This window comes from Gallus gallus, chromosome Z, assembly GCF_016699485.2.
Source record: "Gallus gallus isolate bGalGal1 chromosome Z, bGalGal1.mat.broiler.GRCg7b, whole genome shotgun sequence".
NCBI lineage: Eukaryota > Metazoa > Chordata > Aves > Galliformes > Phasianidae > Gallus > Gallus gallus.
This window is the reverse complement of record NC_052572.1, coordinates 15,433,916-15,450,393: the sequence shown is the minus strand read 5'-3', so window position 1 is coordinate 15,450,393 and position 16,478 is coordinate 15,433,916. Positions and strand designations below refer to the sequence as shown.

Below are 16,478 nucleotides of genomic sequence, written 5' to 3'. Positions count from 1 at the left end.
CCAGTCACTGATGCCTTGCACAGGGGCTTGATACACCAGTGCTGCTGCCAAAACAGTCTCGTCCAGAGGCTTCAATTTCCTTGCGTTGAATTACACTTCTTCCCCCCAAACTGGAACAGAAAACATTAACCACATTTAAGAAAACCATCCTGAGGGAGCTATTAAGTGGACTAACTAAAAAAAGTTCCAATTTAAAATCTGCTGTGGTGTTTGTGTGTTTGTTTTCACGTTGTTGCTTTTTTTCTTCTGTTTTGGTGCTAGGCTTTTGCAAAGCACTGAGCCCCAAGATACGTCCTTGTTATACTCCTTCAGATTTCTTCTCTCTAGCAATCAGAGAGCTTGCACTGTGCTGAGAGCTGGGGAAAAGCCACATTGTGGCCCTCAGCTACATTTATTTAGTTTATTTATTTAGGCTTTATTCAGTTACTGCAGCTTAATAACATTTCAGATGGACACATCCCCCTTGGACAGACCCTGGCTTTCGGACCTATACAAAATTTTTTGCTGCAATCTGCACTGCACAGTAATGCACAGAAAAGAAGCTGGCCAAGCATGTAAATACAGCTCAAGAAATACAGCACTTACTCTTTCCAACATTCAATTTTTTCTTAAAAGATTTTCTGCTTTTCCTCCTTTCAAAAAGGCAGTGCGTGCATTTGAAAGCAGCTCTGCTCTCGTGCAGTAATTTTGTTTTGCTTTCAGTTAATGTTTGGATTATTAATCTTGCAAGGTCCCACGCTGAACTGCTCAACAGGTGAATACAACTGACTACTGATTGAGAGAGCATGGGATGCAGCAGTTTGGGAATGGAGCAGCAGTTCAGCCAGAGTTGGTGCAAATCCCAGCCCTCCTGTTACCTACAGGTACTGGTGTTAGTCTGAGATTGCACCACAGTTTCAACTCGTAAATTGCGAGCTTGGAAGTTGTTATTTCTTCCAGTTATAAAGTCCTCCCAAAACAGAACATCATCTCTATTACAGAACTCAAGCACCAGCCTGTAGATTCCAATCAATGGGAAATGATCAGACATTTGGAATTGCAATGATATGATTATTTGTTTCCTCTGCCATATTTATATAAGTGTAAAATACTTCTCAGCATCCAGAATAACAGCATCACTTTAACATTTACAGTCCAAAATCTGCAGTAAAAAAACAATGAATTTTACAAAACAAAAGTTAAAACTTCCAAAAGATACAAGGTAATATCCATCCCTATAATTAAAATGAGCTCATAGGCAGAGAAAAAAAAAATAGCACACTCACTGAATTAATAAACAGTCCCACAAATGTCTGCATATTTTATGAGTTGCAGATGTGCATTTATACTTTAAACAAACTCCCATTAAGTACAACAGGGTTCTTCATATATTTTCTGCTTTCATGACAGAAACAGTTCTACAGAAAGACAGAGAACTTCTTTAAAGGCAATTATGAAATGCATCTTGAGACATCCTTATGCATTTTGTACTATACACACAATATCCTGCTTTAATTCCAGTTTCTCTGTTTTGAAGAGTCATGTAGATCATTCCTATAAACACAGCATGAAGGGCTGGTTTTACTATTCATCTAAGTGTTTTTAAAAAGATCACTGCAGAAAAATTTTACTCCAGTAATACGTGTAGAACCATAGAATAAGCTTTAGATGCTGCTGAGACCAGCAGAAGTCCAGAAACGGCATTAAATTTATTTTAATTTCTAAAAGACTGTTTTAAACGTCGAACAGAGCTCTTAAAACAGTGCTCAAATGCACAGTGCTTATTGAACAAATTCTGATTTATTGAAAGTAAACATTTACATTGGCTACAATGTTATAACTGTTACAAATCTGGATAAAAGAGGCTTAAATAGCAATAGAAAGCAAGTGCAGTAAAAAGTGAATAGAGAAAATATTTGGCCTTAGTGATCTTCTGGCAGTATTTACATTATGTACATTTTGTTAAATATTTGTAGTAACTCTAAGGCACCATAGGCTAAATAGCAGGCGGCGGTACTATTTTGTGCACAGAATTTAATATATTTATTCAGAGAAAAAAAGTTGTAGAGTTAAAAGAAACATAGGCATATTTTATGTATACAGAAAGGAGTGGATGCTTCTTAAAATTCAAAGATACAATACATATTGGGTAGATATAAAATTATCTTCAGAACATTAAATTATATGTGTATAAGGACTATTTTTACTGACTTGCTGGTAAACACCTAATGTAATCTACTTTTCAACAGCTTTTTCACACATTAGATACGTTGAACTAACTACTACTTTAATTCTATTTTGTTTTCTCATTACAAAAATCTTATACCTAGTATATCATACAAAACCCCAATGCAAAGTGTAATGGGCTGTAATATACATCATTGCCATTCCCTGGCAGACCAGGAACACCCAATGTGTCCGGCGTTCCTCACACCAGAGAGCAGCTCGGTATTTCACTCACCCGCTCATGGCAGCGGCTGCTGCTGGGAGGCGGCCAGAACTGACCCCATGATGAGGCAGTGGAGCCCCGCACTTCACACCCAAAGTGTCCAAAGCCGAATCCAGAGATTCGATCCCCTTGTGACAGACAGCCTCGTGCACTGTACGTGACACTGCGCATGCAGAGAGCTGCCTTGCTTTAAATTATAGTTATTTATCCCCTCTGAGGTATGAGCTTACCTCTACTCCTCAGTGCTTTAAGGAATAAATTTGGTTATTAATACAGCCCTGGCTGACTGGACTCAAGATACTTTTCAAACCACTTTCAGCCCTACACTTGTTTTATCCGCTCTGCCAACAAACGGCTTTGCTGCGTTTAACCCACGGGCCCATCTTTCCCCTTATGGTAGCACTAACAAGGAGGCCAGCAGGACACCCGACCCACACTGCGGTTTGCACACTGCAGCTTTGCACAGTGCTGCACCCCACAAAACAAGTGTAGGCCCTGTGAGGGCGCAGAGAGGTTCAGCCCTGACCGCTGGGATCTCTCCTGCCCTTTCTCCCTGCCACCTTCACCACCAAGGCCTCCGCTGCTGCCCCACTCTTGGGTAGCAAAAGAAGCCAGGCCAAGGCCTACCCAAGCATGGAGCTTTCATGCTGATGCCAGCAGCTGCAGGCCTTGGCATCAGAGGCCTGTAAAACACTTACCACAAGAGCCAGGAATGACATGTACAAAAAATACCTACATTTGTTCGAGGGCCTAACCCCCAGCACCTGCAGTGGGTGTTTAGCACAATGCAGGGCCAGACCCAAGCCTGCATGCTTTGAAAATGCTAAGATTACAGAGTGCTTTTGCTCTGACTGACCCTATCAGTCACAACAAGTACTCTTTTTATTTGACTTTTATCTTCTACAACCAAGAAGAAATCCATTTTGGTTAATATAATGCTGAAGTCACTATACACTCCATCTATATTTGTTTAATTTTTTAGTTTCTTTTTAAATCACAATTCTCTTCATTTTGGTTAATGATTTTTTTTTTTCACTTTGTACTCATCAATGTTGAAAGTATGCTAAATATTTCCAAAGTAGAAAATTATTTATAAGCATAGTATAATTGATCTAAGCCCAAAGTCTTCATTTGGAAGTGGTCTTCTGTTTGTATTAACAAAAGCATAATCTTAGCATTATTCAACAGATGCATTTTTAGTACCAACAGCTATAATATTAAAATTATACAGCATCAGTAACAGTTTTTCAAGGGCTTCAGAGAAAACACAAGCATAAACAATTCTGGTGTGATCAACTAGTTCCTCTAAAACATTAAGCAGAATATCATACAAATTGGCTATTATATGATTAGTAATGCAGAGCCAAATACTTAGGTGATCAAAACAGTTTAGCACTGCTGAAGAAAATAGTTATGCTGATCATATATTATATAAGAAAATAACCCAAGTTGCTTAACCCCTTGAATGCTAAATACTGAATTTCAAGAAAGGTTTAAAAGCATCTTTTCAGATTCCTTTCTCAATGTTTAAAATACTTACAGAAGTACAAATAGGTCGATTTCTAATTAGGGTGCAACATTAAAGTATTAACATATTTTCTCCATCAAACCTTCAGATTTGTGGGTTTGTAATTTGGTGTGAGATGTAGAAATAAGTTAGAAAGTTCTATCTCAAGAACTCCCTCAGTTGCTCCACGCTGGACACAGTCAAAGCTAGTTAGATACAGCTTCATGGAGATTTCTACCAAGAAGAGTAATAGAGTCTGGGGCTCTTTTATCTCTGTGATTAAAAGCTATCTATCTGTGAAAAGTTTATATTTGTTTCAATTATTATTTGTTTAAATTTTGAAGTTTGCTACAGAAAGGCTACCTATTTTTGACTAACAAGTAAGTTCACACAGAATACCCCTTTTTCCTTAATCTTTAAAAAAAAAACAATAAGAACAAACACTTCTGTAGGGGAACAATCTGAAGACTTGTTTTCACCTGCAGATGAAGTAACACCAAGAGATTTCCCATTTTGGCTAATTAAAAAATTGACTGAGTTACTGTGTAGCAAGTGAACTGTTATTTAATTCCATTTCTTTGCTTGCAATACTGGACTTGAGTCCTTGGAGTGACCCAGTGCCCTTGTCATCTTTCCAGATGGCCTAGTTCCCCCAGGCACAATACTGCTGCTTTGTTAGCCCCATCCCTTTTCCCCACCACGCAAATGGGGGGATTTGAGCTGCTAATGGTACATGTTAGTGATCTGTAATGCCTATGCTCATCATATTATGTTTTACTCTTGGTCATCTTTTGTTGTCCTCAGACTTCAGCCACTGCCTCAAAACTCCTTGAAGTACTGTTGCCACTCTACTACAGCAAGGCTTCCTCATACATCTCTGATCTCTGCTTTCCTTCACACTTCCCCTTTCTCTCTTCCATATATAACAATATTTTGAGCAGTCTTAAAATTTGGCAGATGTATGTTTTTCCTCCCCTTTTCAATGACAGTACTTATGAGGGCAAAAAAATGGCAAGCAACATGACACCACTGTGCAAAGCAAGGCTAATTCACTGCTGTAGCTACACTCTTTGGTTTCTAAAGCTATACCTCTCAGCTTCTTCTGAAGGGGTTCGCTTGTGACTGCTGCAGCCTCAGGGAACTAAGAAAATGTGCCTGCTTATTTGGATTCTCCAGTTCATACATGGTTATGTTTTGTTCTTCCCTATGTTTTTGAGCAGGCCTCTCATACTGGCAAATTATAATCCAAACAAATAAATGCAGGACATGTTAGAGGACTTCCTAGCCTCATTCTGTGTTCTGCAAAAAGAGAGTGGCTTGGACATAGTGCAGGACAAACTGTGGAGGGATGGGCACTCCAGGTTTTCAGCTCCACTTCTGAACTATGTTGATTTTGTGCAGCTACCCAAACTAATGCAGTCCTTATGTAGACTGAAGTATTTCGGGAATTTTCTTTGTTTCAAGAAGTTAACCAGTGTCCCAACATAACAAATAACAATTAAGGTACTGGTTTTCAAATGAGGGTTCTGCCAAATGAGGGTGAATGTCAAATAGCAAAAATTCAAGAGCAAAATGGGGCTTCGAAAACAGAATTGGGTTGACAAGTCTGGATGTGAACCCAGAAAAACTGAGGTTCACAGCAAGTAAGTCTGGAACACAAAAAAAGCTCCCACCATCTCCAGGTATGTACAGTACCATTTTACATGCAGCACATTTCAATTGCAGTAAGGAATAAGGGAGGAGTAAATAAAGAATAAAGGAGTAAATGTGAACATAATCTTCTTAATGCCCTTCTATTTAAAAGAAAAACACTAGCTGGTCCTCTGTTGTACTGCTATTTAACAAGGATAACTTAATAGAGTAGAGAATTTACTCTATTTTTACTTTCTGAGGTGCCCTTTCTCAGGACACAGGGAAGTTGAATTGCTCTCCGTATTTAAGGTGTGATGCTGCAGGATGGCTACTGCACAGGATGTGCTTTATGCTTTGGAGACTAGGCCCTGACCAAAGTTGCCATTATGCTTACTTGGAAAAAGTAGCTGCTAGTTCAAACACCAAAAATGTGAACTGGTTTGTTTTCCCGTAGGAATAAATTAATATAAAAGACTTTCACCTGGTGATATCAGTATATTTTGTGTTTATGTTTTCTGATGTAGAAACAATAATTAATTCAATCACGTTAAAGCTCTAATTTAGCAGGTACTTTTACCTATCTGGCTAAATTTAACCATAGAGTAATCTCACAGGCGTCAAGATGGAAAAGCTAAAGGACCTTACTGATTTGAAAAAACTTACCAAATCTAATATATAAAAACCAAATTTGTAAGAAGAAAGTTAACAGCTTCTGGATTTCTAGATGTTTGCTAAGCTTGTTTAATTAAAATTTTTAACTGAGCTGCTGAGTGGGTACAACAGTGTTTTCAGCGAGGATAAAGAAAACTAAACATACATCATCAGAGTCATCAGTTTTCTTTGTTTCACACATTATGCCAAAACTGCACTGTTTTAACCTCTGACTCTAAATCCTGGCTGCACCTGTGTAAAATGAAATGAATTGAAGATAGCTGCAGGTAACCAATCTCTTTGATTTGACATGTTCCAGACAACCCTTTATTGTGTTTAAATATGAGAATATTTTACTTATTGCAAAGTATCCTGCATAATACAAGTGCTCCGCTATAAAATCTTCTCACTTGCACATAATTCAGTCATTCTAAATTTAAAATACCAGTATACAGTACTAAAACCTCCAACTGAAGAATTTAATATAAAAATATCAGCACAAAACTCCTTTTTTTAAAGTCTGTTTATTGTGAGCAACCCAAATGCCTGTTTAATTATTGTTAGTTGTAGTATGTTAATAGACTTTGCACCCCAACAGTTGTTAATTCATACCATCTCAGGTATTTTGATGAGATAAGAAACACTAAGTAAGAAAACAGTAAGTATTCAAAGGGTTAATTTGCTTAGAATAATAAATTAGGGTTTTTTTGCATCTTCTTCAGTTCAAAATCCAGCTTTGAGACTGAGGAAGGCTTCCAAACCACATCAATTAAATAAGAGTGGTCCTTTTAACCAGTAGCAGTTTGATTGCCAATGACTCGAAGAATCTCTTTATGAATGCTCGGTTCCTGTGTATTTATACTTGTATCACCCACTTGACCATCTTCGTAACTAAAAAAAAAGTGAAGAAAATAAAATCAAATTAGCGCTTTATTAATCTACTTAAAAAAATCCCAAATTCTGTTTTATTCAATAATGACCACTATGTATTCTGGCTGTTAGCAAGCTCACTATTAAAATTCTCTGCTGCGCTTCACTGTTACAAGCAGACCCCATACTCAGGAATGTGGTAGGACTTCCACTGTCATAGGAACCTTGAGGCAACAACACACTGGGACCCAAGTGGGACTTCTGCAGCGCCACCAGCAGAAGTGCTGCTGATGTGCTGAGGCTTGGATAGCAGCTCCCCTCTTGCTGCATGTATGAAGGGATCACTCACTGCACAAGGCTGGTACCAAAACATGTTCACAAGACACTGAAATGCCTACAGTAACTGAACTCTTGTCACAAAAGGGTCTCAGCTTATTGATGACACCATGACAGCTTCAAGGATTTTCTATTTAGGATAGAGAAATCCTAATCACTGCAAACCTCCAACACTGGCGAATCTGGAGTCTGTGTGCTTCTCTATTGGTTTGCATGACTCTTCTTGCAGGGCTGAAATCCATGTCAATATATAATTACAAATCATAGCTGAGAGGGGAATGTTCACTTCACAGACAAGAAGCTTTTTCTCAATAATTAATTCCTTAGCTTTAAAATGTGAATAGAAAAGATATTTTGCAATAGATAGTCAAACATACAGCAATATAAGGTAATACTACAGAGTGGGAAAAATCAGTAACACTCAGTTCCCTGCATTTTTTTCCTCTTTTACTTAAAAATGTTTACTAAATCTCTGCCACTAATATATCCATACATTGCCTGAAAAAAAGTATAGAGATAAATACAAACTAGAGTGATGCTTTAAAGAATTAGAAATAAATGTTTTCTATCTCTTTCATTTACAGCTGTTGTCAGGAATGTGAGGAGAAAAAAAAGGCCTTGAAAAGACAGAACTTGAATCTTAAAAGAAGGTTTGTACTCACACAAAGAAAAACCTTGTACACACATGATCTGTGTTGGGAACTACCCAAATCTCTCCATGTTTGTGCAGATCGGATGAGGTTATCACTGTAAGGGAAAGAATAATTTCCACAGTGATCAAAACACATCTGAAAGATACAATTTTAAAACATCTGCTTTTTTTACACACTTTACATAGCTTTGTGTAAATTTTGAGTTTTCCAATGTACGTCTGTGGCCAAGTGTAGTCTTCAAGTTGTCTGTTAGTAAAAAAGGGACATAAACAAGATTCTTCTTTCCAAAATGCATTATACTTCCCATAAAACACAATGCTTGATGTACGGGAGCCAGTTCTTAACTCACTGATTTTAAACAAAAGTTGTTTTTTATGATCATTTGGCACTTTACATAAATAAAGTTCTTTGAAGGAGCAAGACCTGGTCTGTAGACCAGTAAACAGGAAAAGAGAAAAAGTACACGTATTAAAAACTGATTGAAGAAGCACATAGGGCTGTTAAGAAGGATTTGAGTCAACTAATGTCTTTGGCACAGACATGTCTGTGTTTGATGGTGGCTGAGCCAATTCTAAGGTATGAAAGACAACACCTGAAACTGAGCTGGCAAACATTAGTGATTTGCTGTAATACCAAATATTTTTTAGAAGGTAAAATTATAATCAAAGGGATGGTGAATCCCACTAAAACTTCCTCCATGTTTAGAATACAGCAATGTTAGGCTGTTTAAAGGCATAATACAATCAATACATGTAGAATCTTTGCTATGAATCTATGCTTTAAAGATTTTCTATAAATACATCTAAAGGTTACCAGGGGAAAAAAAAAGTGCATATCCAATTTTTACATTATTTCTTCCATGAATGGTAATTTTTAAATCATAAAAGACTAAAAAGAAAAAATATGTATTCTAAGTAGTTGCATAAAAGTAGCTTACATCTTAAAATAACATCTTTGACACAGTGTCTTAGTTTTAACTTTTTTAAATAGACTAATGCAGAAAATGGAGGGCAAGTAGAGTTCAATATAATTTCTTTCTATTTGGCCTGTGAGACTCATTATCAATTGTTATTATTCAAATTTCATAATGACATATTACAAAGAATAGCCAAGTCTCTCAAGAATAATGGTAATCATAAGCACTGGATTTTTAACTTTAAAAAAATTCTGAAGCACTCCAGAAGAACAGGTTAATTATCACATGGAAAACAAATTTGCCTGAGCAGTGGGGGACAGATCTGATCATGGCAGGTGACTGGAACTGGGTGGAACTGAAGTTGCCTTCCAAGCCATTCTATAATTCTACAGTATGATTATTACATAAAAATTCAGCATGTATTACACTTTCTGTTTGAAGAAGGAATTATTTTCAACAGAAATACAAAGGTCAGCTGCTAACAAGTACTCATATGCCTACCAATAGTTCCTTACTTAAAACCAACCAATACTGGAACTAAAGGTCACACTGATTCAGTATAACCATTCTCATGACTAGAACAATTTTTCAAGGGCTTTCAGCTTACCTTCACATAAGGCTATGCATTTTAAGTTGCGGCTTTGCAAAAATTGTGACTGTTGTCCTTTCTTCTGTGACTGAGATGTAAAAACATGAGAAAACTTAATTATTGCTATAAGACAAACAGTGGAAAAGTAGCAAAGGAGATAGCTGCTATTTTCAATGATTTATTCATAAACAAAGATAGTTTTTCTGCTATCTTTCTGCTTTATTTCTAAATGTAACGGAATTTCTAAAACTTTTATGAGGGGGGGATTATCATAGCAAAGGTTTGAATTCCTTTATCCAGAAAGGAAAATACCTGATTATGACAGGATCAATTTTACTGACAAACACTGATACAGAATCAATCTTACCAATAAACAAATTGACAGCAGAAAAACAACAACAAAAACAACAACAACAAAACCAAAGTGATTTAATCACTAATTCTTCAGTCACTTGATCTATTTTCATGCCTCACTGGCCACCTAAGTTCCAAGGGGTTCTGCCTTTATATGCGAGTTTTTATCTAAAGCCAGATTATTCTGCTGTTTTTGTGTGTTAGAGATAGATGTCATAATTCTTCCTCAAAATTTAGTCCTACATATAATTTCTACAAGTGTCTTTTAAATAAAGCAGAATTCGAAAGGTTCAGTGTGTAGAAACTATGGAAAAAAAACCACCAAAATCTGACTAGCCACCTGTGAAATGCTGTGCTCATTTTCCAAAAGTAGCTACTCTTAACTCCTTTTGCACCACTGTTGAGTAAAAATTCCTTCTCTGCTTCTCAGAAAGCAAAGCCTTGTTAAAAGTCATAATGATATCTGTGTTTTGTTTTCATTCTCTTCCCAAATTCTTCTGCTTGGAAAAGAAGAGCACTGGGACCTGTAGTATACTCCATAAATTCTGAGAGCAGTTGGGCTGTATTTGATGAGTGCAGTATTTTGACTTGTTGATTTCATTTAACAAAACCATTGGCTTTCACAACAGAAATACTGCCTTTTTTTTTTTTTTTCAAATATCAGGTTCTCAACATAAAACCATAAATCTTCCAGAGATGATTAATATACTACTGTACCTGTGATGTGTTACTGCCCTTACTGCTTGAAGCTGGTTCATCTTTAGCTGACACCTTCTGCTGCTTCTTGTTCATCCCTAAGATACAAAAATAATGTAAAATACTCTGGCATATAAATACAACTGTAAGCAAAATAAAATATGGATAATGCAACAGGTGGCACGGTGAAAATTACAGTCCTTTGCATTGCAGGCGGAAAGCTAGTTAGCTTTGCCAGAAAATAATTCAACTTAATCCTGTAAATTACCCATATATCTGCATATGTTGGAAAGACATTAAGAAAGCCAAGTTAGCACTAAGAAGGTATGAAAGTAGATAAACGTGATCACAAGTGCCAGTGAATTCAGCTCAGGAGTGTTCCTAGATGATTTCTTAACAGATTGCATTTTAACATGTTTCACCTTAACAGACCCCATTGAAGCTGAAGTAACAGTTTCATTTATGGAGGGTATGATAGTAAAATCCTACCTTAGGTAAACTTCAGATGCTCATCTAGAACATTTTATTTAGTTCTAGTAAAAATCTAAATAATTTTCAGTAGTACTTTCAGTAGTAGTTTATTTAAAGGTAATTTTAAAGTCTACCTAGGTTAAATTATATCCAGGTGAATCCATTAAAGTATTGGTCATCTAATTTGGATCCAATTTCCTTCTCAGAAATTTCAACACCTATATTTGTGCCTTAGATATCATTTATATTCTTCTTGGTAGTTTATATAACATTCCTGTGTGGTACATTATTACAGACTTCCCTTAGTTTCCACTGCTCTGTATTTCCTGACAATTTGCAAATACACATCAGATAATACTGAACTTTATGCCTGTGAAGTAATAATGTGGAATGTAGGGTCCCCCATGTTTTTTTAGTGTTATAGAATATTACATATTTGAATTAATATTACATATTTAATAGGTACACAAGTTTCCTTTCTGGAAGAGACTAGATGGAAGGCATCAAAAAAGGTAGAGAGGGGAGAAAAAACACTGAAATTCACAGATCAATGCTGCACAAAAAAAAAAAAAAAAAAAAAAAAAGTCATTTTCTTAGATGATGATTCTGCAACAAACACTTTCAGTGAGTCCTAAAAGCTTCCATACTTGTGTAATCTCTGAGAAGCTAAAAGTGCATCTAGACATTACTGATACTGAAACTCAATAAGCAGCAGTAAAAAAAATTCTGAGCTCTAGAAATGAATTGTGACATTACCTAAAAATACAAAGAAATCACAAAGCATAACTAACATTTTCAGAATTAAATTTATCTACATGCAGACAAACACACATTCAACTATACCAACAGTTTTACATGAGAGGAAATGGTAAACACAACATAAGAAAAGAAAAAAGTCACAGCATTTTAAAATCTTTGCAAAAGTTTCTTAATATACACATGGGTATACAATATACCTGTTATGCTTCTATTTATGATTCTAATATGGAACGCTCTGCATGACTTATTTTTGGATTCACCAGTGGGACAAATTTGTCCCCTTCTGTTCTAATGCTAAAATGAACACACATTCCATTATTTTCTATGTATGCCTGATGTAGCATACTTGGGAACATTTTTAAACACATACAGCGGAACATGTGCATTGACAAATATTTGTTGGGTCAGATAAGTTCCTAAAAGCCTGTAAATCCATAATAATAGATGAACTTAGGTAGATACTGACAAAAAAAAAAAAAAAAAAAATCACTACATTGGGTTTCCACTATATGGTCAAGACCTGCTCCATTACAGACAGCATTCAGCTTTAGTTACTACTTATTTCAAGAAGAGCTTCAAGACACTCATCACCCTCAAAAACAAGGACAGGCATTTAATAAGGGATATCTAATTAATGCAAAAAAGAGAAAATCTAATCTTGGACTACAAAATTTACTACACACCAAATTTACTACGGTATCATAAAAAGCAAAACTAGTAAGAAAAGCAATAGACTGAGATATCCCCCTATGTCTCAACTCTAGAGTGATTTATAAATATCACCTGAGTAACCAAATGATATGCTTGACAATGGACTAAGGTAGATTCCACTTCCAAACATTGCACCATGGAGCTGAAAGAGAGGACAGAACAATTGTTTAGCACCTGGGTAAAAAAATAATGATATGCACAAATCTTGATGTAGATGAGTATCCATCCATTAGCATTAATTTATTGATTGGTAATAACTGGTGTTCAAAGTTGTGTCAAAAAAAAAAAAAAAAGCTATGAATATATAACTAAAACACCTAAAATAACTAGAATAGATATTCTAGAAACTGTGTCCAAGGGTGCAAAGATAATTTTAGGCAGTCTTTAGGCAGTCTTTGTGAATCACTCTTGGAGGAACTAGATCCAGAAGGTTTTTCCAAACTACACCTGCTGGACTAGGTATACAAATAATCTAGCAATAGCTTTTTTTTTTTTCTTTTCCCAAAGTTAAGAAATGAAGAAATGGTAAAGACAGTGCTTATTTGCTAAAACAAATAGATCGATAAATAATCATTTTTGAGTTCAGCATGAGCACTGGAGGAATGATTTCAACCAAGCTTTTGCCTAAACCTATTCAGCCATGCATATCCCATAACCTCAGGACAGTGGTTTAGCCACAGAGTTATATGTCTGAAGATGAGAGGAAAGGGAAGATTTTTCTTCACCAGCATAACTGGCTCAAGTCACAGTGCTTGGGCTAGGCAACAAGACAAGCATGTTTTATTAGCCATTTTCTTCTGAGGGAAGTGGGAAGTAGTACAGTTTCCACTTTTCTTCCAGGTTCTGACTGCATTAAGTAGATAAGCCTTCAAAGAAGCCACAAAAAGTAGCTCTTGCAGCCCATGTGAGAAAACCAGGGCATCTCCTGCACAGATAGATATTATCATCATTGGGCTTCAGAGTTACTCTCACCCTTATTTCTGTCCTCTGACCCCACAATATTTACACTATGTCTGCAATGTACCAGAGCTCCCATTGGTATGCAGAGTCATGCTCTCACTCCTCCAGAGTGTATGGAGTTGTACGAGATCCCTGGTGAGTAGATACTTTTCCTGACTGGTTGGTATTGGGATAAACAGAATGAACTGGATTAATGATATAGCTTAGTCATGTGAGAGATCTAAAAATGATGACATGTAAAACAGATATGAATAAACTGCTTTCTCCTCTTCTCAATATCTTAAGCCTGAACAAACAACAAGCACAAACAAATGGGATTACTCTGGCAATTTTCGAGTGTAAGTTGTGCTTTCTTGGTGACGTATATTTCAAAGATGCTAATAAAAACACCCAAACCACTAGAAGTAATAGCAGAAATTTCCAGTCCATTTTTCAGTGTCTCCTGCTCCCTAATCTTCAGTCAGCACACTTAGATCTCCCTCCAAGGTACCAGGATCATGGATTCATCTCTGGGGAACACCTGCCAAAACCCTGATGTTAAAACACACTGAATCACATTCCTCTGGTCCCTCTCTCGTACTGCCTACTTTTCTCTGCAGTAGTGGTCTCCTCATGGTTCAGCCTAAGAAACCAAAATGAAGTTTTCTCCATAGATCCCTCCTTGCCAGTACACTCATATTTCCTTCCCAAGAAAATCAGAGGAATGAAGAAGACGCTGTAAACTTGGCTTCTGTAAATTCAGTGTGCTCTGGGATCCTATAATAAAGGCACAAATTCTAGTCTTTGAGATTGCTTTTAAGCAGTACCGAGCTAAGCCTCGTGGAGGTGCTGCTGTGCAATGTAAAAATGAAAATCTGATTCCACAGATACGGTTTTTTTAAAGCCATTTGAGCAGATACATTATTTAATTTTAATTGCTTCATAAAACTACCTTTTCCGGGAAATATAAGGGTATTTCCCACCAATATGACTACCAGAAATACACCCGTTGAAAATTCACCTGATTTTAATATATAATCAAACATGCACAGGTTAGCTAAAGTCTGCTTAGATTATTCACCTGCAGCCTCGTATTGGAAGCAACAACTAAGCCGTTTCTCAGGATGGAATGCCAGTTTTCAATGTGTGAACCACTGAAAAAGTAAAAGAGAAAGTGTTAAAATGTACAGTGTAAAATTCAAAATGAAATCATTAATCCTTTAAAGCAGTACATTCACAGCCGCAAACCTCAAATGGCAAGAAGGAAAAAAAAGACAGCGTGGCATTTTGGTTAACCTTTGATTAATACAAACATATGGACTCACTGAAATGCAAAGGTACTTCCATAAAGGTTTTTAGCAGCTCGGAAATTGGATTCTTTGGCTGGTGGACTGCTGAGAAGCAGGAACTGGTGGGGAGTGTGCATAAACTTTAGTTGCTGCAAAATATAATAGTGCATATGTAAAAAGAAGTTGATGAATACAATAGCAGAATGGTAGTTCTTAATATACCAAGTTGTTTTGCACACTATATGACTACATTTATATACCAAGAACTAAGTTGAAATTGGTCTCATCACCATAGCTTTTATCTGAAATCAAACGTAAAAACAGTCTTTGGTTTATGAAACATATGGAAGTTTCTCAAACAGATTTCAGCCTACTATGTCTCTAATAAAGTAATTAAATTTAACAATTTCTCATGTTGTTTTGATCAAAGCTGTCTTTGAATTATGGTTCAGATTTGAAAGGCTGCAGATTACTACGCCCTTAATCAGAGCATCAGAGCCACAGATAGTCAGAAACGAATCTCAGCACCACCCCTCTAAAATGCCAAAGCTATGTTGTTTTTATAGTATGCTCATATGTGGTTCTTCTGGAGGATGTGATTTGTCTGCACTGCTTTTCATACAATTTTGTATCTGTTATTCTAAATGGCAATGGTAATACTCTAAATGGTAACAAAAATAGTGAAGTTCTCATCCAATCTCAGATGACTGCAAGGCAGACATTTGTATTTGAGCTATTCATCTAAAATAGGCTTTTTCTGACGATAATTTGTTTGACCTGTTTTAGATACTCACAATATAATGATATGAATTGTAACCCAAAACTGCCTGTTTCTCTCCACTGTCTATTAATGGAGTCCATGAGACCAGTTTAAACATGGACATCTACATTTGGCCACGACTCTCGCTTATGCTAATGTGAGCCATGAGAAACAAGAAAATAACCCACAGACACTTACCCTATTCACTGGTAGCTTCACAATATGTGATCTGTTACTAGAAATAACCCTAAAAGAAGAAACAATTATATGTACTAGATATGACAAACAAGTAGAACTTTCCCTCTAAAAAATGTTATGCATAACCATAACAAAGCATGAGGCTGCAGGCTTTTGAACCTGTCAGAATAAAGCAGGCTACATCTTGGCCACAAAGTCAGATCTGAAGCTGTAAAATAAGCTAGAGTCTTTCCACTGTTTTCAGACACTCTGGGTGAGATCCAGAAACAGTTCAGGAACAAAGCAGTTGTAAATATTAACTATGGCATTAATTCTTAGGGTAAGCTTATAGGAAATTAAACTGGTGAAGCAATTATTCATTCATCTTGGTAAGTCAATAATTATCATGTCATGTGAGTCAATTTTATACCATTGTAGAAGAGGATGTGCAAGTGGGTCTTGTTTATCCATCTGCTTCTTTATTTCCAAGTAAGGTGCCTAGAAAACAGTAATTACATTCTTTATGCTGGTTGAAATCATAAAGTCAGATTTTATATGTTACATTGTCTGTGACTTCATCTATTAAAATGAATGGGACTCATTATTAGGCCTAAATCACAGTTTTAGTGACATTTAGCATTGTACAGGTATAAATGTGTTTTGACAACAAGAAGAATTAATAAACCAATTCTTTTCCCCAGAGTCAAATAATAAGCATATAACTAGCATCAAAAAGAGTA

General features: G+C 36.3%; 1 protein-coding gene across 3 annotated transcripts in view; it reads right to left on the bottom strand.

Moving 5' to 3' along the window:
* Positions 1 to 1,760: 1,760 nt before the first annotated feature.
* Positions 1,761 to 16,478, bottom strand: part of PARP8 (poly(ADP-ribose) polymerase family member 8) — a 111,836-nt gene continuing 97,118 nt past the window's right edge. For all 3 annotated transcript variants that reach the window (XM_424786.8, XM_040656047.2, XM_040656048.2), the window contains exons 18-26: positions 16,169 to 16,236; positions 15,760 to 15,808; positions 14,838 to 14,950; positions 14,594 to 14,666; positions 12,646 to 12,715; positions 10,654 to 10,730; positions 9,601 to 9,670; positions 8,087 to 8,171; positions 1,761 to 7,109 (exon numbers count right to left, since the gene is read on the bottom strand). In XM_424786.8, the coding sequence (XP_424786.3) occupies positions 7,007 to 7,109; positions 8,087 to 8,171; positions 9,601 to 9,670; positions 10,654 to 10,730; positions 12,646 to 12,715; positions 14,594 to 14,666; positions 14,838 to 14,950; positions 15,760 to 15,808; positions 16,169 to 16,236 (708 nt within the window). In that variant the 3' untranslated portion in view covers positions 1,761 to 7,006. The remainder of the gene's footprint in view (positions 7,110 to 8,086; positions 8,172 to 9,600; positions 9,671 to 10,653; positions 10,731 to 12,645; positions 12,716 to 14,593; positions 14,667 to 14,837; positions 14,951 to 15,759; positions 15,809 to 16,168; positions 16,237 to 16,478) is intronic.